The sequence below is a fragment of the Colletotrichum karsti genome (genome assembly GCF_011947395.1).
Source record: "Colletotrichum karsti strain CkLH20 chromosome Unknown Scaffold46, whole genome shotgun sequence".
NCBI lineage: Eukaryota > Fungi > Ascomycota > Sordariomycetes > Glomerellales > Glomerellaceae > Colletotrichum > Colletotrichum karsti.
In genome coordinates this window covers 318,282-337,669 of record NW_024065946.1, presented here as the reverse complement: position 1 = coordinate 337,669, position 19,388 = coordinate 318,282, and the positions used below count along the sequence as shown (strand labels likewise).

Genomic DNA, 19,388 nt, shown 5'->3' with positions numbered 1-19,388 from the left:
TAGTCACCATGATCCAAGGCCCAAGCCCTGGCCCATCATCAAGCTCATTGATCCCGTGCCATTCCGTTCTTGAGCCTCCTCCACACCAATCATACACACCCAACCCCTGGATCCCAAGACTACGGATCTTCGCCGAAGGCCTTCTGCCATCCCGTCTGGGCAGTTTCCCCCCTTGGCAACCTCTTGTTCCGATGTCCAGAGAATGAGCCGCCGGGTCACCAACGACGTCAGCCCCTGTCGTTCGGCGACCGACTCGTAGGCGGGATAAGTCAGCCGACGCGCTCCCGACCCAAAAATGGCATTCTTAACTCGACTCTCCATCCCGCAATTCTCCTGGACGAGTTGGACTCGGCCCAACTCTGAACTCGAGCCCTTGCTACATGAAGAAACTTCTGGTCACAGCAGAGACTACGACGACGACGACGATACCGGCATCATGGCGACCAACGACGACCAGAACAAGCCTCCTGTGGACCAGGTTGAGAACGCCCGGCCGGCCGATGCCAACCATCGCCGCGATGCCGCCGCTGACCTTCTCGGCAAGTCCGGCACCTCGCCGGAGCACCGCGTCGTTGTCACGGCCGAGGATGACAAGAATGTGCTGAGGAGGATCGACTTGGTCATCCTTCCTCTGATGCTTTTTGTGTACTTCCTCCAGGGAATCGACAAGTCTACTCTCGCCTATGCCTCCGTCTTTGGTCTCATCAAGGACACCAACCTCGTTGGTGACCAGTACTCATGGCTCGGGTCCGTGGTCTACCTCGCTCAGCTGGTGATGCAGTTCCCGCTCGCCTGGTTGTTGGTCAAGTTGCCCATCGGCAAGTTCACTAGTTGCATGGTCGCCTTCTGGGGAGTTACTCTGTCGTGCATGGCTGCCGCGCACAACTTTGGCGGACTCCTGGCTGCACGCGCCTTTCTCGGAGCCTTTGAGTCTTCGGTGGCACCTGCCTTCGTCGCCATCACGCAGATGTGGTGGCGTCGTCGTGAGCAGACTCTGAGAATCAGCTACTGGTATGCCATGAACGGCTTCACCAACATGGTACGTTTGAATGCGTCGTGGAGCTTCGACATGTTGCTGACCTCTTTCAGTTCGGTAGTCTCATCACCTATGGCCTCGGTCACATCTCCTCTCCCTTGAAGGAATACCAGGTAAGATTCGCCAGTTGCATCCGCGGCCAGATTCCCGCTAACGACAAAATCACCAGATCATCTTCATGTTCTTCGGTATCATCACCGTCGTCTTCTCTTTCGTCATGTTCCTTTTCATGCCCGACTCTCCCGTGGAGGCCAAGTTCCTCAACGACCATCAGAAGGTCATCGCCATCGAGCGTCTGCGCATGAACCAGCAGGGTGTCATGTCGCGTGAGTGGAGATGGGATCATCTTTGGGAGAGTTTGAAGGATGTCAAGACCTGGATCTGGTTTTCTCTGGTCTTCTCCATCTCGTAAGCCACTTCCTCCATGTTTGCCGGGTTCCACTAACACCACGTCAGCATTCCTTCCGGCGGTATCTCGACTTTTGGTCCCTTGATCGTCCAGTCCTTCGGCTTCGATTCCTTCCAGACGATTCTCTTCAACATCCCCTTCGGATTCGTCCAGCTTGTCTCCACTGTCGGCGGCTCCTGGATTGCGACCAAGTTCCACAAGAAGGGACCCGTCATCGTTGGTCTTTGCATACCACCCATCATCGGATGCGTAATGCTTATGGTCCTTCCTAACAGCGCCAGTAAGCGGGCTGCGCGCTTGGTTGGATACTACCTCATCTCCGTCTACCCAGGAATCAGTACGTCACCCGCTTGATCTATGTAGCTTCCGACTAACATTTCACGCAGCGCCCCTCATCTACTCCTGGTCTGCCGCCAACACCGCTGGAGACACCAAGCGAAAGTGCACCTCAGCAGCCCTCTTCATCGGCCAGTCCGTGGGAAACGTCATCGGTCCCCTCCTCTACAAGCCATCCGAAGCGCCAAAGTATACTCGCGGTCTGACCTCAAACCTTGCCCTCTACTGCGTCATCATCGTTCTCGTCGGCCTCGCTAGCGTCTACCTCGCATGGCTTAACAAGTCGCACAGCAAGCGCCGTGTGGCAATGGGCAAGAGCGCAGTCATCATTGACACCAGTCTGTTCTCTGCGGAGGAGGCTGAGAGGATGCAGCAGGCGGGTCAGCCGGCTGGCGGAGATGGCCATGAGATGGCGGCGCCTGGAGAGGATGGCGCCGGCGATGTTGGAGCGAGGGCTTTTGACAACTTGACTGACCTGCAGAACGAAGAGTTCGTTTTCGTGTTCTGAGTCACGAGCTTGATAAGATGCACTGAATCGATGCTATATATGGATCAAATACGATCATTCTGAGTACAACCTATCCCTATGTGTTTGGGAATATGCAAGCGAAGTGATCAATACGTGCGGTTTGCGATCCATTGACTGTAAACAACATGCTATGCAGAACTTTTAATGCCTGAGTACACACAAAGGAAATTTTTGGTTCAATAAACAGGGCGTCGCAGGCGATGCATCAACTTAAACGATTGTCCCATCCTCATCTTCATCCGTCGACGCAAAGCTTTTCCAGTCGTCGTCTACTTTCTTCTCAGCGTCCTTCTCATTTGCGTTCTTGTTTGCGTGGTTTTCATGTTCAGTTGATGCCGATTTGATGATGATCAAGACCAGCACGCCGGCCAAAGTAACTCCGAGTCCAGCTAAAAGAATGACGTTAGCAAATGCTCGGTCTCCTTCAGTGAGGGAGAGGCGGAGATGAGCTCACTGATTGTGAATGCCCAGCCAACACCGATGGCGTCGATCAAGGGAACCACACCGCCGACTGCGCTGGCAGCAAAGAAGTATTGCACAATGTACTTCCCACTGATTACAGCTGTTCTCTGCTCGGGTAATACCTCTATAAACTTGGGTTAGCACCAGACTTGCACAGTATCTGGGAGCATTGCGGCTCAGGACATAATCTTACCAGCAGCATATGTGTTCAAGCCACTGAACGACCACATGAGTCCGAAACCCTGGACAAAAGAACTGATGACGAGAAGGGGTATCCCGCCAATCTCGCCCTGGAGACTCCAGCCATATGCCAGGGTGCCGATAGGTAGCACCACAAAGAGGGCGGGGAGGGAGCTGTTGAGTCTGTCCTGGGGCAAGCGTTGGCCGCTTCGCATGCGGATGTACTGCTTGACGGTTCGATCAGATAAGGCACCTCCAATCATGCTCCCCAACAGGAAGCCAGCACCGGGTGCGAGATAGAAGATGCCACTGATGAGTGGGGAAGTCAGATTGAACCGGGGATTGATGACCCTTCGAACTGAGGCTATGAGGCCGTATTGGTTGAAGCCTAAAAGCCCGCAAGCGATATTCTGATGGGAGTCAAGAGTCAGAAAGAAGCCAATCCTAAATTTCAGTGAAGAGACTCACTGCGGTGATTATCTTGGGATGTTTGAAAAGGCGAAACACGCCCATGGGATTGATGGTGCCCAGAACACTTCGCAGAGGACTCTTCGAGGGAGGTTGTGTTTTCCTTTGTTTGTGGTTCACATCGTTTGCGTTTGGGATGAATAGGAGCGCCATCAACAAGCCGAAGAAGGTGATGGCAGCTTGTACGACGTAGATGACTCTCCAGCTTGCGTAGGACACAATGATGCCGCCAACTAAAGGGGCTAGCAACAAGGTCAGTAAGATCCAACTGATTCCTGGGACTGAGAGCTTTACCTAAGGAGTTGGCAGCGACCGAGCTTCCTAGAAATAGACCGACGGCCATGCCACGAGTGGTCTACCAGTTTCCATCAGATCAACAACATCTTCCAGGGGACTCCATGATTGCCTACCGGTTCGAAGATGTCGGCCAATATTGTTTGCCCAGCAATGAGAAAGTATAGTCCAGTGGTCCCTCCGATGATCCAGATTGTGGTGAAGACTGCAAAGCTCTGAGATAGCGCCGAACCAATCGAGCACAAAGCCAGCATGATAGTAGCCAGGAGATAGGCAGCCCTGCGGCCGATGAAAGTACTGATCGGAAGCCATATCAAAGCTGACACGGCCATGGCAATGAAAACACCAGCGTTGGCAGCTGTTGTGCTTTGCGTCGAGACATGGAACTCGGCAGCTACCTCTGCCACAGCAGTCATGATAGAGCTGCTAGCAAAGGTGGCGGGGAGCGTCATCCAACAGATGACAAATAACGTGGTCCATTTCCTCCAGGTGGGCATCTCTATTACCATGTCATCGTCGGAGGCGGTTGGTATCGGCTCGACAAGCGTTTCGGTGCTTGAGCTGGTACTTGACCGGTGGGCTATGGTGGTGTCCATGTCGAAGTCTCCGGCGTCGGAAATGTTGATGTACGTATAGACAGAATCGCCATCGAAGTCGCTGAGCTCTCTTCTTAAATCGTCGGCCCAATGCTCGGCCTTCTGCTGAGGCAGAAGCTGAAGTGATTGGGAACACATGGGATCGACAAGGGACGCAGGCAAGCGCTGATGGAACATCGGGGTATTTCTCATTGGCGTTACGTTCTGATACATGGCTTGCCTTCTCTCACGTAGGTTTAAGAAGACGATCTCTGCAGGCAGCGACAAACTCCGGGCGTCAAGTCTCAGATTAAAATCACCAAAAGCCTTCAAGCTACCAGACATCATCCATCGAGCACGAAGTGACTGTCGAATGCCGTTAGTAGATGCGGGAGGGTGTACTATTCGGGGAATGGAGGTGAAATCCTACGATGAGGGCGGTCTCACGGAAAGCCCTGGCTTGCATGGGGCTCACAGCCTGGTGAAGATCATCCTTGCCGTTCCGATTCATCATAAGGGGGAGGCTGCTGACCTACAATGAAATCACAACTCATCTCAAAACGTGGCAGTCGGGGAAATCTCGTTATGGTCGAAGTGGCTTAGGAACTAGACGTAGCGCCCGCTGGAGCCTAGCTGCCATCAAAGTTGAATAGAAGCGGAGGCTGGTCTTCGAAAAGCTTAACTCTCGAAAAGGGTTTCTTGTGGCGCGCTAGCTGCCTTACAAGGAAGTTTGGCTTGTGTTATAAATTCCTGCGTAAGTCACTCTCGTCATCTTTTAGTCAAATCCGGGGGTACACGGACGTGCTTGGATACATATCTCAATCATTCCTACGGGCGTTCAAACGGTAGATTCCGAATTTCAATCCTACCGAGCCGTTTCCTAGTCTTGCAACTCATTTCCAGTTTGAGATTGATGTGAGATGGCTTAGATGGCGGCGAAGGAAGAATGCATGAGGTTTTGTCGATCAATGAATGGTATGGGTATGGCTTGTTGAAGTAAGAACCGGGTTCCGATTTGTAAGAAACCACGTCAATGTGCAGAAGAAGTCAGTATTACAGAAATATTATTATCGAATGCGTGCAGGATGAGCACAAAAGACGCCTTGAACTCCCATTTCCTGGTGGAAGGTCTTCAAATTCCAACAGAATATATCGAGACCAGAGTAGGCTCACATACTACATGTTCAGTTTTAGAAACCACTTTTGTATTTTCTTATTCTGAAAGGACATCCGGCGCCAGAGCCCTTCCATCTAGAGAGCGGACGATGCTATTCAATGTTCCAACGTATAAGCATCAACAATAACGACCTTTCAGCCAACAGCAGAGAAGGGAATATTGGAAGAGCGATGTGTGCCATGCTGGACAGACACGTCTCTCAACCATCCAAGCGAACATCACCGGCAACAGAAGCGTCCCCCTTCCCCTGTTTTCCCATCCCATCCTGCCAGTAACATTGCCTCTGGTACCACATCAAAAGACGGTTTGCGTTCTCCGCTTAAATCTTGAGAGTGGGCGTGAACTCTTCGGGGATGTCGTCGGCAGAAGTCACGTTAGGGTCGGCGGCGATTGTGAGGCTGGAAAGGTGGAGGACTTTGGTTAGCAAAGTTTTCGAGATAGAAGGGAGATATTATTAAGGGGGAAGCAATAAAATTATGGCATACTAGATGGGAGAAAGAAAGGTTAGCAGCTGATCTTGTCAAGATTCAAGTGTCATCGGGTAGAAGAATCCATACCAGTCGTTCGAGCTTCTCGGCCTCGAGGCCAACAAGGTTGTACTCGGAACCGTCGACGAGAACCAGAGTGTCAGGCTCCTGCGAGCTCTCGCACTTTTGGGTCTGACCGTCAACCAGCTCGAGCTCGTTGGGGTCGCAGGTCTCGTCGGCCTGGGGAGCTCGCTTGCGGTTGACGAAGCCGTAGCCAGCGCCAGTGAAGAGGAAACCACCGGAGCGCATGCAGACAGCCGTGGAGCCGGCTGAGAAGATGGTGGCGCGGCGCGTCTTGCAGTCGCCGTCGACGTAGCCCCTGCACTCGATACGCCAGTTGGCGGGGATGTACCTGAACAGGATGCTCTCGGCCGTAGCGCCCACGCAGCAGATATTGGGGTTTAGGCCTGTGCAGACGCGGTAGTTGCCACCGCAGTTCTGTCCAAAGTGCTTCTGAATGTCAATGGCAGAGACTGCGGCAATGAGGCCGGTGAGGACTTGGAAGAAGCGCATCTTGGAAGAGGTGGACGGAGTTCTGGGAAAGGAAGATGATTAGGCTTTGTAGTGTCGGTTGGTAACTGCGATGGCTGCTTGCTGGCTGAGGACAGAAGCCAAAGGAAAGCTAAGGGCACTCTTGACCTTTTATAGATATCAGAGACGACTACAGAAAGATCTCGGCGTCTTGGCTTTTCAGTCGGTTCAACGACTCATCGTTGGCCCAAATTCTTTGAGGTTTTCAGACTTACACATGATCCAATCAGGTATAAGCAAAGTTGTGGCAACATAGTCAAGACTTGCATGAATTTACACATAACTCTCATTGGTTCTCATTGTCTGATCGCATAGCCTTTCTCCAGACTCGGATTTGGACAGTCTATCATAATCGTCCGGGTATCTCAAGACTTCCATACACCTATTTCGGTCTAGCGGAGTTCAGTACCCGCGCCTCTCAACATATATCCTGCAGTGAGGTGGGCCAAATACATGCCCGCCTCACGTCAGATAGGGACACATTACATGAAAAGGGGAAATGAAAGACCATTGTGTCAGCAATCCAGCTGCATAGACAAGCCCATTTTTGACCTCAAAGAATCCGCAACTTTGAGACTGAAATCTGTTTAGGGAAGGTAGTATTAGTCTTTTCGGATGACATCCGATTGCAACATCGGTGTAAGTTATGTTCTAAAGCTGTTCATGAACAGCTCTAATCGTTGGACTATGCTCTCTACGTTGTAAGGTTCTCAATTGGGGAGGCTTTCAATTCAACTTATGGTATGATGCAAAGCATGTGAAGAAAATACGCACCAAAAGTATATTACCAACTGTTGTCGACCCATTATCAAAAGACCACAGGCCGAGGACTCGATTGCCCGACATCGTGATTCATGATGGAAGTTGAAAAGATACATCTAAGTTCAAGATCTTGAATCTGAGAAAGTGGGAACGCGGATCCCGCGCCCTCCATGATGTTCTCGACTCTCAATCAATCCACGTAAGCCCCCGCGCTGCCAAGGTGGAATCGCATATTGTGGGCAACCGACACGACCCGTTCCGTGCTTGGCTTCAGCTAGCGGCCGACCACATATGTCTGGCAGCGACTACTCTCGAATAGACACCTCAGGGGTCCTGCGCATGCTTTCGATCAATATCGTGACTAATTATTGTAAGGAGTAGTCGGGTAAGATGAGCTTACTTTTCGCATTCATGCGGCTTATACCTAAGGTTGCAAGTCGTGTCAACGGCCGAATCATACGACATATGACGATGGTCAACTTTGCTTGGCCTTCTCTAGGCCTTTCCTATTGTGTTATGTTGCGCCGTCTACACCTAGTTTCGGGCAGAAGGTAGTCGCTCCGGCAAGCTGCCAAGGGCAGTTGAGTATTTACGTGGAATGAGTTCATCAAATGTCATTGGCTACAAAACCCGAATTAACCTCAAGGTGAGACATCGAACCGTGGGGACTGAAGACAAGGGTTCTCAAGTAAGTGATGTAGGTCTCAGGCTCAATGAGACCAAATAAAAGTTTTGTTGCGCATGATTAGCATATGCATAGACACAGTGGCCCGCATTTTCGAACCTCTGATTTAGCCGGCATGATCAACAGTATTTGTTGGGATTTGACAGCGGAAGCTGAGCGCCCTGTCAGAAACGTGATTCTGTCGATAATAGTTGCCGTCAATTTCGTCAGCTCACTCGACGAAGGTTTAGCGGAGTGAATCCGCTTGTCTCTCTTGAGGAATCAGCTCAGTGCGATACATGCAACGCAGTTGAGTATACATTTGAGACTAGGATTGAGACTAAACCTCTACGCTGGTTTATTGCTGACCCATACCCGCATACATCGCATCAGCAGAGACACGCTTATTGAGCATCATCTGACTGAAGAGAGTGGAGATTTGACGTGCTTAATGCATTCATGATCTCGTTTCCCATCTAGCGAAGGGCCTCGAGCCATACCTCCACAGGGTCCCATTCATCATCCTCTGCCGTCTTGACGCTCTTGTCCTTCACACCATACAGGTACGGCTTTTCGTTGGCGTAGCACGCAGTCTCTTGCTCATTAGGCAATTCGCCCCGCAGTATGTACTTCTTCGCGATCGATTCCGTGCAGTTCGATGTGTCTCTCGATGAGTGACCGTATCCATGATGGGCTATCAATCTTGCGTTCTGCCCCATCTCGTTCAAGAGTCTTCTACCGTTTCGCAAGGGGGTCGCAGGATCGTAGGTCTCAGCAATGAGCAACACTGGATTCTTGAGTGTGTGGTTGAGATCTCCGCGGTAGACACCCGCCGGCTCAGGCCAATACTTTGTGAAATGTTGACAGGGAAAAACGTCGGAGAATCGCGCATCACCAGAGACCCAAGACTTGGTAGTCATGTTGGCCCAAAGAGACTCCCACCAGACCAAGCCGTCGGGCGGCAGCGGCGCATCCCAGGAATCGGAGCATATGACAAGAGTGGTCAACTCATCCGATGACGGTCGCTTGTTCGGGGTGGCAGGTAACGACGGGTCATACTCCCAAGTGGACTTCTCGAGGAACGAGGTCGCAAGTGTTGAGTTTCCCGCTTCTAACTCATACAGCATTCGAGCTAGGGCTGGCCAGCTTTCTGCGTTGTACAGCGAACTGTAGATGGCCGCGACGAGAGCCGAGTAGGTCACCAGAGAAGGACCATTCTTCTTCGTATAACCAACAATAGGCCGTTCGATAAGCGAGTCAATGAGAGATATCATGCGCGTCTCCAGCTCTTCCAGGGCAACAGGCTCTCCGTGCTTTGAGCGAGCCAGCGCACAATGATTCGGTCCGGCATTGATGCACTCTCCGAGAAAACCGTCATGCCAGGCATTCGTCGCGTTGTCGAGAGCAGTCCAGCCGAAGCCACCAAGTAGACGGTGGTCGCGTACGTATTCGGTGCCGTCCAAAATCATTCGACCAACGCTTTGGGGGAAGATGTTGGCATACGTCTGTCCGATACCCGTGCCGTAGCTGACAAGATACCCCGTCAACTCTTCTTCGCCGATAGCCTTCCGGATCTCCTCCAAGTCGCGCGCGACGAACGTCGTGCTGAGAAAACGCCCGATGTCGCCATGGGTTTCCCAGCAAGCCTTCATCGTGGCCTCGTTCATGGCGTCTGCCAGGTTGATCTGACGCTTGGGATCGGAAACCTGCAGATACTGGCCGGTGAGAAGCGACCAGTGATCTCGGTCCACATCGTAGGGGAAGCAAGCGATTGAGGGGCGTGTGATGTTGACACCGCGCGGGTCCCATCCGAGAACGTCAAAAGCGCCGTCGCTGAAGCGCTTCGAGACCTTCTCGGCGACCTGCCAGGTGTACCTCGTACCGCTTCCACCTGGACCACCCGGTTCGATCACAATAGTCCGTTTGCTCTTGCCTCCTGGTGGAGGATTTCTGTTCGTGTTGAGAGGATCGCCGACACGAGCAAGCCCGGAGACCTGGAACTTGGTCACGGCCAAGCGGACGATGCGGGGGTCGGATTTGTTAGTGTAGTCGAGCGGCACATCCAGGTAGCCACATAGGTAGATGCCGCGACCATAGTACGAATCAACGTGTTGCGATGAGTCGGATCGATTGCCCCAGCTCCAATGAGATGGTTCGGCGTCGAAAAGCTTAGCCCAGGTATCCTCTGGGTGAGGATCATCGAGAGCTGGCGGAAGCGAGGTGTTGGTACAAGGGATGAACTTGAAAGGATCCTGGGGCAGAGGGAAACGGCCGAAGGGAGACTCCCTCCAAGTAAGAGTAAGTGGGCTGTCGGTGTGGGGTTGATTTTCGAGTGTCCAGACTTTGATAATCTGTTGGTGACAGTACAGACTGGCGGCTCCGAGCAAACAGACGGCGCCGCCGGCCTTCAGCCACCTCCGGATCCCCGGTCGGGTGGATCGTGCAGCCGGCCGCACGTCGACATCTGGTCGCTTCTCCATGACTGTTGTTCGCGTGTGATCTGACCCAGAAATTCCGATTGATTGATCATTCAAGATGGATCATTGCTTGGTCTTAAACACGGTGAAGGTGAGACGTCAGCTTACTTGGTGACAACAACGATGACGACAAACACGCGTTTGAGATAACGTTGCCCGGTGAGGGGTCTACGAATCCGCTGGCGGCATTGGCTACCTCTGGTTGGCTCGGTTCGTCTGATACCGCAACGGCCGGCTTATTTAATCCACCACCGCGCCGCTTCCGGCTTAGGCCCCGGAATAAGTGGATACTTCGGCTCCGACTTGCCGGAGCCCTGGTTCTGCTCTGCGTGTCTCAGGAAACTTGTTCTACGAATAATCATTCAATCTCGTTGGTACCGATAAATGGTTATATAGGTTTCTGGCATGAAGTCTTAACAAAATGAACTTAGGATAAAGCAGTGAATGGGTCGGTTCATATTAACTAGCACAATTAAGGTGCCTACGTTTCCAGGTCCGTGAATGTGTGACCAGTTGAATGAGTGGTAGTTGAACGATCCCTCAATTAGCATGAAGAGGACTTGGAATCTCTAACAGAAACAGATAGGGAAGCAGTTCATTATTTGAGACGCACTTGGCAAGAAACCTATTCGGCCGAGACTCCACGGGGCCACGGACTTCCGAGCGGGTCTCCCGCCGGCAAGAGGACCCGTCTTTCTGCCTGGCCATGGTTGAAATGATCACTTTTTCGCACTTTCAAAGTCCGAAGGCCGAAAGCGCGAGACCCCTGAGAATACCAATTTTTGGCCCAATTGCACATACGTCGTGGTTGAGGCTCTTCTAGAGACGGAGCGATCCGGATAACAACTCAAAATTTGCCCCGGGAAAATCTGCCATTTTTTAAGTCTAAATCTTCATTCCTGTCACATCAAGGCTTACACGTGCGAACCACTTCTTCGATCTTGACCTATTTGTATCATCCAATTGCAACAAACCATGGCGTCTCTCTTCACACGCGCGAGGTTAATGACCTTCTCAAAGTTGGTCGCCGGCACAGCCATCGCGGTGCCGACCGGCTTCCACCTATGGACCCGCCAATGTGCGTTCGATGAATCGTTCTCACCGGCCACGGATCCCGTCTTCCAGCACCCGTTCCTCAAGAAGGCAAACCCAAAGAACAACCCCGACTTCCACGACTGCTACTTACGCACCGTTCCATTCGATAAGATACGCCCTGACCTGCTTGAAGATGCGCTGAATGGTGGATCCAAACTGGTGGAAACGTATTCAGCTGGTCTCTGGGGTCGTTATGGTGAGTCGAGAAATGTCTGAGTAGTGTTTGGGTCCTAATCAGCTGCAGCATTCACTCCTCAGCGCAAAATCATAGAATTGGCTAGGAAAGACGGATCCAATGCAAGTGACATGTGGGAGAAGGAGGACTTGTTAAAGAGTTCCTATCCCGTCGGTAGGTTCCCAAGCTACGTCGTCCCTAGTAGCAGCCAGCACTTACTCACGGACGCAGGCGCAATATTCGCGGACGACTTCATTGTCATCGACAAGTCCCCTAACACATTGATGTTTCGTGGTGGTCTATCGCCCAGAGTAGCACCTGAAGGGCCGCGCGAGATGGACACTTTCATCACACTTACCACGGAGCTTGACCCCAAAACTCAAGTGGCCAAGTTCAAGCTCAAGTCCATGGTGATAGATGGCGTGAGCGACGGAAAGGGTGTGCCTTTGGGAGGCTTTGCATGCTTCTTGCACCAGCAGTACGCCAAGTTACTGCTGACAGCGGGCGTTGACCACTGCATCGCATGATGCGCGGGGACGGTGTCGGAAAGTCTCACCTCACGACTCAACATGTTGATGTATCAATCCTGTATTACTACTGTAAAATATTAGACTAGAGTGCTCGCGGCAAGCCGTGGGAAGAAAAGCATCTGTTCCTCTCTGATTTGATCACCGGGTATCTGGGGCGTAGACATTTTTACTGGATTTCGGCGATGAACTTCGGCACCACAAACTCCGCCGGGCCTCCGGTGAATGCCTCCGTTCCGAGCTGGTAGACTGCAAAACTGTCAGAATATCGATGCGCCGTTCAATCCGTTCATTCCCACTTACCGAGCATGTACTGGTCCTGGGCTGGAAACCGGTGTTCGTGAATGAGGTAATCGAAGAACTGCTTCACGTCTGTGTTGAAGTGCTGTATCGGCCCGTTGACGGGAAGAAAGCTGAAGACCTTCATTTTCCCTCCGTGGTTGTATCCAAAATGCAGCTCCCACTGATGGCCTCCGATCTCGACATGCGCAATGGGCGCCTTGGACTCGCTGATGGGCCAGACGCCTCCGAGCTTCGCCAGCCTATTCCCGTCAGCAAAGTGTTCTTCACGATTGCGCCTGACGAGTCCTACCAGATCATGACCTCGTACTCTCCGCTACTGTTTGCATGCTCCCGGTCCGGGTCCGTAAAGATGTCGAAGGCGACGTTGGCCCGCACATCCCACGTGCTGTAGTGCCACTCCACCTCAGTCGGCAGCGCCGTGATCTCGCTAACAAGTCGACGCTGGAACTGCCGCGCGCCGTATACGTATGACTTCACGTTGTGTTCGCCGCCTTGCCATTCCCAATCTGAGGACCACGCGATGCCAACGGCACCGGAGGATCCCGGGGCGGAAGGTCCATCGTAGTGCGTGCGCTGAGAGCCTGACGTCGCGCTGTCGCAACCCCATGTGTTGTTATTGAGCTCATACCCGTCGACGGCATGGTACCCCCATTTCTTCTCGAGTGTCACGATGTGGTCGCGGCGGTCCGGCATGTTGATCGGTGGCTGTGAGGGACGTGGTTGTTGTTGGTCGTCTGTGTCGTCCAACAATGAGGAGCAGGAACAGCCCATGTTGATAAGAGACTGAGGGGAAGTTGTGACTGGGGTCAATCCCACACTGCAGGTGTCGATAAGATGAACGAGCCGGTTGCCGTCAATTTAGCAGGACAGTCAACGCTGTGGAAGAGCTGATCCCTGGCATTTGTGGACTTGGGGATCCCAAATCAAGCTTAAAATGACTATTGCTCAGGGGTTTTATTGGAACGAAACACCCCACTAGACTGCGTCAGCTCTTGTATCTACCAAGACCTCTCACGGCTTCTCGGCCGGTTGGCTGACGTCAATAATCAGCAAACATTTGAAACTGTTGCAGAAGAAAAAGAATTAGGGCAACAAAGAAAGCGGTACAAATACACAAGAAAGCTCTGGCTAGGGTTTACCGAAATGTCTCTAGCTGAAATCTCAAGCCTGAAAATTAGCCAGCCAACAACAACGACAATCCCTCGTCGTGAACTCTTAGAAACAGCCACTGCGCTCCATTTCTCTATGTGTCTATTTGAGACTACGAACTCGATTGAATGAGGCAACAATCTCACCAGCATCCACGTCCAACGCCTCGAGACTGTTGACGAGCCACTGCCCTTCCGTATGCCGTTCCTTGGCAATAGTCTTCCTCGTTCCGCTGTGCACCGCAGATCTCAAACTCTTCGCGATTCCGGCACCGGGGTACGCGAACAATCCAAACATGCCCGCACCGCTCTTGGCCACCAGACTCGCAGAGCCTTTGCCGGCTCCCTTGAAAGCACCCAGAGCTCCCTCCTTACCCGCGCCCCTGACTGGTTCCATGACCAAGTCACTCAAGCCGTCCATGATTCCCCATGCAAAGGTTTTCCCCGCCACGACGGCGCCGCTCTTGGCATTGGTCACTGGACCGTGATTGCGGACTTCGGTGCCAAAGTGCTTCGGGATAGCCCTCAGGCCTTCGGTAATGGCGAGGGGAATGTCGACCAGCGTGCCTTTTACATAAGTTGGCCCGATCATGCCGATGCTCTTTGCTGATGCGCCCGCTACCTTGGTTGCCATTGAATGTTGTTTCTTGCTACTGCCGCTCCCACTGCCAGTCGACACAACGGACACTCGGTCGTCAAAAGACCCATCACGAGAGACAGCAGTGCCCACACCAACATGTTGTTGTTGCTTCTGCAACTCCCGAGCTCTACGGCGTTTCTCGTCGTGGTATTCTTCGATTGGTTTCGTCACGATACCTGTGATGGATCCTGCTAGGTCCACTGTCGTGGCCATGAGTGCCGATGCGCCTCCGGAGATTGGATCCCAGCGAGTGACGTCGGTCGTAATAGTTTTGCTTTGGTATCTGCCGATTTCAGTGTCAGCCGTATCATTGTTCTGATAATATTTGGGCCAACTAGCTCATCTCAAAGCCAGTGGAAGACGTACATCGAGAGATGCTTCTGCTGCACCGCGTCATGAGACATCAAGACTTCAGCAGCCGCCTTCGACAGTTTCATGGGTCTTTTAGACTTGGTGTAAGTCCAAACTGCCGGTTGACTTGGGACCAAGTCGCATTGCATGCGCTTCAGAGGCAGCTGCTTCCACCAAGAGTCCGCAGCCGCTTGTACGCCCCTTTCCGATTCCATTTGAGCGGCGATCTTTCGCGCTGCGCTTACGGCTTGATTTGACAGACAATACTCGATGGCGGCCTTGAGGTTCTCGGACGTAAGCTGTTTGTGAGGAATAGGCCTTGGGCCGGCGCCGGCCTCTGCCACCATGTCGCCCCAAAATGGCTGGCTGTGAGAATAGTCTGTGGTTAGCTTACATACTGTCTTCGTGTCTCTGGAACCAATAGTCTCGAAAGGGTTACTCACTCTCCGAAAAAGGGAACGATGGTTGTAGGCTTTCCGTTCCTCAAGCCGCAGGCGGTGGTACCAGCTCCTCCGTGATGCACTACGGCTGCGACATGCTGGAACAGCCACTCGTGCGGACAGTCGCCGATCCAATACACGTTGTCACTTTCTGACCCCGCCAGATCAGACCAGCCTTTAGAAATGATGGCGCGAACTCCTACTGCACGGACGGCGCCGAGAATGGTGTTGACGACTCGTTCCGGATCGTCCAACACGATGCTGCCGAAGCCAATGTAAACTGGCGGAGGCCCTGTTGCAAGAAATCGGGACAGATCCTCTGGAGGGGAGAACTGGGGTGCGTCACGGAAGAAGAAGCCACAGACATCTGGTCGCGGTCAAATCAGCAAATATTTCTAGCTGCGTAAGGATTCAGAACTCACCAATATGCGAACCCCAGTCTTTGGGCTTTGGAACAAGAGCCGGAGACCAGCAGTACGTGAAGGGTATCTTTAATGCTTCCGCAAGCCTAGGGCCATCGAACATGGCGATATGTTCCAAATCAAGTCTGCTTCGCCACTTGTTCACCACGTCGCCGAGACTGCGAATCAATGTCAGTAACAAACCCGCTAGCTATATGAGACAGCAGAACGATCTTCCCTACATGGACATACCCTTGCCATGTCAAGTGCTCAACAACACCGTAGGAAATATAGTTGGGCAAGTCTCGATCACCTCCGGCGTTCTTCAGGTTTGCCAACGGATGTGGGAACGCCGCCGTGCTCGTCCAAGGCATCGTGAACATTAGATGGACCGGGATGCCGAGTGCCTGGGCACAATGAATGTGGGCAAAAGTCGGGGGATTTGAGATGATTGCGTCTGCCACGAAGGGCTGGCCGCTGATAGCATCTGGGCATATGCAAGCCTCCCAAAACCCATCGAGCATTTCTTCAACCATTTCGCGCTTCCGCCGGATCTCGCCCTCGTGTAGGCTCTTCATGCTGGGAATGAGACCCGGGTTCTTTACCATATAAGCCATCAAGGCGGCAGGGTCGCCTCCCACTCCGTAGAACTCCAGACCCGTGTCCCTGACGAACTTTTCAAACACATCGTGGGTAGCTAGTCTCACGCGGTGCCCACGTCTTTGAAGCTCCGCACCCAATGCCACGAATGGCTGGACGTCTCCTCGGCTGCCCACGACTTGTATCACAATGTTGAGCCTGATTGATTCCTTTAGGTCGGTTTCTCCCTGCACTCGCTCGTAAGGCGGCAACGACGGCCCCGGAGATGGCGTTCTGGGAGGCGGGCGCTCGTCTGTTTCGGTTCTGCTCATTCTGTACATGATGCTCATCGCGCGCGCCAGCTTGGAGTCGCAGTCAATCTCGACACGGCCATCTTCATCTGCAAGTCGTAAACGTTGGATTAGTTTTCCCTGTGAGGGTAAAACTTGGGCCTTACCTAAGAGTTTGGCATCACCTCCCCAGAGTTCACTGGGTGGCGGCGACGGGTCGCGATTTCGAGTTGTAGCCAACTGTTCATGTTGGTAGAATTGTCCACCAATATCGCCAGTGCTTGCAGCCCGGTGGATGGTGTTAGGCGAGACTGGAGAGAGGTAATTTTCGTCACCCGCGTCCAACTCGTAGCGCATAGTTCTGCGTTTGTTGTTCATCGTGGTGTTTTTTGGGAAGAGTATGGATATTGGCTGTGTTCGATTTGTCGAAAGACTTTCGGAAGCAGGTCCTCAATCTATACGGGTGGTCTTGCGGTTCTCTACTGGGGTAGAAAGGAGTTGAAGGTTGTTGACTTTGGGGCTGGGAAATACATAGCTGAGAATGTCATAGGCTAGGAAATCAAATGTCTACGGCGAAGGCTAGAACTCGGTGAGATCCGAAATGATTACTGATTCTTGCCCGTTTAAGAACAATTCACGTGGGCAATGGAAAGGGGTCCTCGTTGCTCAACTCCCCGCTCCAAGCTCTCCCTATCACCCTCCAGGTGGGTATGTAAACTCTCCTCGTTCATCTCGTTCCCCTCGTTCCTCGTTTAGGCGTTGGCCCTTCTCGATCTTTGGAACCCTGCAGTCGCTTATTGCTCTCGTTCGTCGTTCTCGTTCAATCATCACAACGTGATCGCGACCAAGGATATCCCGGTTGTTCAACAGCATGACTTCTCGCTGGCTTGCACTTGATGAAGTCCAGCGGCAAGTCCATCTCGAGGGCTTACCAGCTCAATCACCAGCATATCATGGCGCAGCAAACAAGCGTCAATCAATTCTCCATTTCTCGTTTCTCGGTTTGCCCGTGCCCAGTCGACGCCGGTAGCAATGAAAGATACCAAAAGGCGATTTCGGGATTCACCACAAATCCTCATCCATTCAAGCTGCATTGGCACGTCATTGTAATCATGAATACGCGGTGTGTCAAAGACGGCGCAACACCGCCGCAATCTCAACGTCCCCACAAAGATCTATATAATTCTTGATGATGTTGAAGTAGTAGTTGCAAATCATTCTCTCTTTACTCACTTTACAATACCTGAGATTCGCGACGCATCAAGAAACAGAACCATGAAGACTTCAACAGTCATTTCGATACTCACTGCTACCGAAGCGGCTGGCCTGTTCGCTGGCACCGGAACCGCCTCGCTCAGAGAGGAGGCAGCCAGAAAGAACATTCTCATCGGGTCTGGGGCGATCAATCCGGACTACCTGGATGATCCCCAATTCGCAGCCGTCCTATCCAAGCAATTCAACAGTCTTTCCCCCGAAAACGAGTTGAAGTGGTCGTTCATCAACCCGGCCGAAGGAGAATACAATTGGGACACCATCGACCGCCTCGTTGACTTCGCAGAGGCCAACGACATGGTGGTTAAGGGACATGGGCTCATCTCGTCTTGCTGCAACCCGAGCTACCTGGTCAACATCACCGATCCCACCGAGTTTCGCGCTGCGATGACGGCGCACTTCGTGGCTGTCATGCACCGTTATCACGGCAAGTTGGATCGATGGGACGTCGTTACCGAAGCCCTGGAAACCCAGGGTGGCGGCCTGCAAGCCAATGACTTCTACAACGTTCTCGGGCAAGGATACATCGGAGATGCATTCCGCATCGCCCGTGCAGCAGACCCGACTGCCAAACTATTCATCAACGAGAATCTCGTCGAATCGCTCCCCGAAAAGCGTCAGGAACTCTTCAACCTTATTGCTGGACTCGTGGCGGACGGCGTCCCGATCGACGGAGTCGCCCTCCAGATGCACGTCACCGAAACGGCTCCGGTACCGGGCATTCTCACAAACATGGTGGAATCCTACAAAGCGCTTGGCCTGGAAGTGACAATCGCCGAGCTAGATGTCCATACGTATAATGCCTCCCTCCAGGCTGATATCTACGGTGCCGTGATGGACGAAGGTCTAAAGGCAGGAATCACCGATATTAGCTTTTGGGGGTTTACAGATAAGCACGCCTACACCTGGCTACCGGGCGCGAGCCCGTTGATGTTTGACGAGAACTACAAGGCAAAGGGGGCATTTTATGCAACTCATGATGCCTTGGAGAACTTTGTAAACGTCCCTTAGGATGTTTGCAGTGTCGCTGGGTTACGAACCATCACTCGAGGGAATAATGGATCTCTGGAGATGAAGCATTGTGTAGACTTGTCGATATATATACTCTCGTAACTCTTTTTGGCACTGGCAATTTACTTTGTGAAGACTGAAACCATCCGGCCGTTCATTCGTCTCAGCATGCGCCGGTACCTTTTGAGATACAGTTGACGCTCCAACGATGGCTCTCGCGCGATTTTGTCCGCTGCATAATCCACCGGCGTCATCCCGTCTCTGTCCCGAATTTCCAGATCGGCGCCGGCTTCAAGAAGCACACGGAACGCATCCAGATTATCCCTTTGCGCGGCGAAGTGAATTGCAGTCTGTCCCAGTCGGTTTCTTTTTGACAACAGCTCGAGTATTGTGTCCTGCTCGGGGAGGATAAGCAATAGTCTCTGCACCCACGCAGCAGATGACTTATGGGCCGCATAATGGAGCGCTGTCATGCCCTGGGTGTCCGTAATGAACAGCAAGTCTTGTGTCCTTCCCAGAGCGTTGAAGCTATCATGGTCGCACGACCCATCCTCCATGAACATGTGCAGCACCGTCTTCCCGACAAAGCTTTTGGCCCGGACATCCGCGCCCAACCTGACCAGGGGTCTAATCCCATATCGATGGGCGATTCTGTGATGTATTGGGGTCATCCCGCGCCCGTCTTTAGAATTAATATCCCCTCCCTGTTGAACGAGTGACTCCAATATC

General features: G+C 52.5%; 8 protein-coding genes across 8 annotated transcripts; 3 read left to right on the top strand and 5 right to left on the bottom strand.

Annotated features, from left to right (window-relative positions):
- Positions 1–295: 295 nt before the first annotated feature.
- Positions 296–2,289, top strand: CkaCkLH20_11251 (allantoate permease; the record flags this gene model as incomplete). The annotated part of the gene is made up of 5 exons (XM_038893965.1): positions 296–1,039; positions 1,090–1,149; positions 1,206–1,444; positions 1,493–1,782; positions 1,832–2,289. The coding sequence occupies 5 exons, from the start codon at positions 296–298 to the stop codon at positions 2,287–2,289; spliced, it is 1,791 nt and encodes a 596-aa protein (XP_038740791.1).
- A 231-nt stretch (positions 2,290–2,520) lies between these two features.
- On the bottom strand, positions 2,521–4,448 carry CkaCkLH20_11250 (major facilitator superfamily transporter; the record flags this gene model as incomplete). Its single annotated transcript, XM_038893964.1, has 6 exons — positions 2,521–2,699; positions 2,765–2,896; positions 2,966–3,362; positions 3,421–3,662; positions 3,715–3,775; positions 3,831–4,448. The coding sequence occupies 6 exons, from the start codon at positions 4,446–4,448 to the stop codon at positions 2,521–2,523; spliced, it is 1,629 nt and encodes a 542-aa protein (XP_038740790.1).
- A 1,545-nt stretch (positions 4,449–5,993) lies between these two features.
- CkaCkLH20_11249 (uncharacterized protein) lies at positions 5,994–6,506 on the bottom strand (the record flags this gene model as incomplete). Its single annotated transcript, XM_038893963.1, has 1 exon — positions 5,994–6,506. The coding sequence occupies one exon, from the start codon at positions 6,504–6,506 to the stop codon at positions 5,994–5,996; it is 513 nt and encodes a 170-aa protein (XP_038740789.1).
- A 1,920-nt stretch (positions 6,507–8,426) lies between these two features.
- CkaCkLH20_11248 (uncharacterized protein) lies at positions 8,427–10,430 on the bottom strand (the record flags this gene model as incomplete). The annotated part of the gene is made up of 1 exon (XM_038893962.1): positions 8,427–10,430. The coding sequence occupies one exon, from the start codon at positions 10,428–10,430 to the stop codon at positions 8,427–8,429; it is 2,004 nt and encodes a 667-aa protein (XP_038740788.1).
- A 972-nt stretch (positions 10,431–11,402) lies between these two features.
- Positions 11,403–12,224, top strand: CkaCkLH20_11247 (uncharacterized protein; the record flags this gene model as incomplete). The annotated part of the gene is made up of 3 exons (XM_038893961.1): positions 11,403–11,718; positions 11,767–11,871; positions 11,929–12,224. 3 exons carry the CDS (start codon positions 11,403–11,405, stop codon positions 12,222–12,224), a joined length of 717 nt encoding a protein of 238 aa, XP_038740787.1.
- Positions 12,225–12,393: 169 nt separating this feature from the next.
- On the bottom strand, positions 12,394–13,220 carry CkaCkLH20_11246 (endoglucanase a precursor; the record flags this gene model as incomplete). Its single annotated transcript, XM_038893960.1, has 3 exons — positions 12,394–12,473; positions 12,528–12,766; positions 12,817–13,220. 3 exons carry the CDS (start codon positions 13,218–13,220, stop codon positions 12,394–12,396), a joined length of 723 nt encoding a protein of 240 aa, XP_038740786.1.
- Positions 13,221–13,778: 558 nt separating this feature from the next.
- CkaCkLH20_11245 (uncharacterized protein) lies at positions 13,779–16,754 on the bottom strand (the record flags this gene model as incomplete). Its single annotated transcript, XM_038893959.1, has 6 exons — positions 13,779–14,598; positions 14,682–15,032; positions 15,110–15,473; positions 15,529–15,686; positions 15,760–16,486; positions 16,544–16,754. 6 exons carry the CDS (start codon positions 16,752–16,754, stop codon positions 13,779–13,781), a joined length of 2,631 nt encoding a protein of 876 aa, XP_038740785.1.
- An 897-nt stretch (positions 16,755–17,651) lies between these two features.
- CkaCkLH20_11244 (Glycoside hydrolase family 10) lies at positions 17,652–18,659 on the top strand (the record flags this gene model as incomplete). Its single annotated transcript, XM_038893958.1, has 1 exon — positions 17,652–18,659. The coding sequence occupies one exon, from the start codon at positions 17,652–17,654 to the stop codon at positions 18,657–18,659; it is 1,008 nt and encodes a 335-aa protein (XP_038740784.1).
- Between the last annotated feature and the right edge of the window lie 729 nt (positions 18,660–19,388).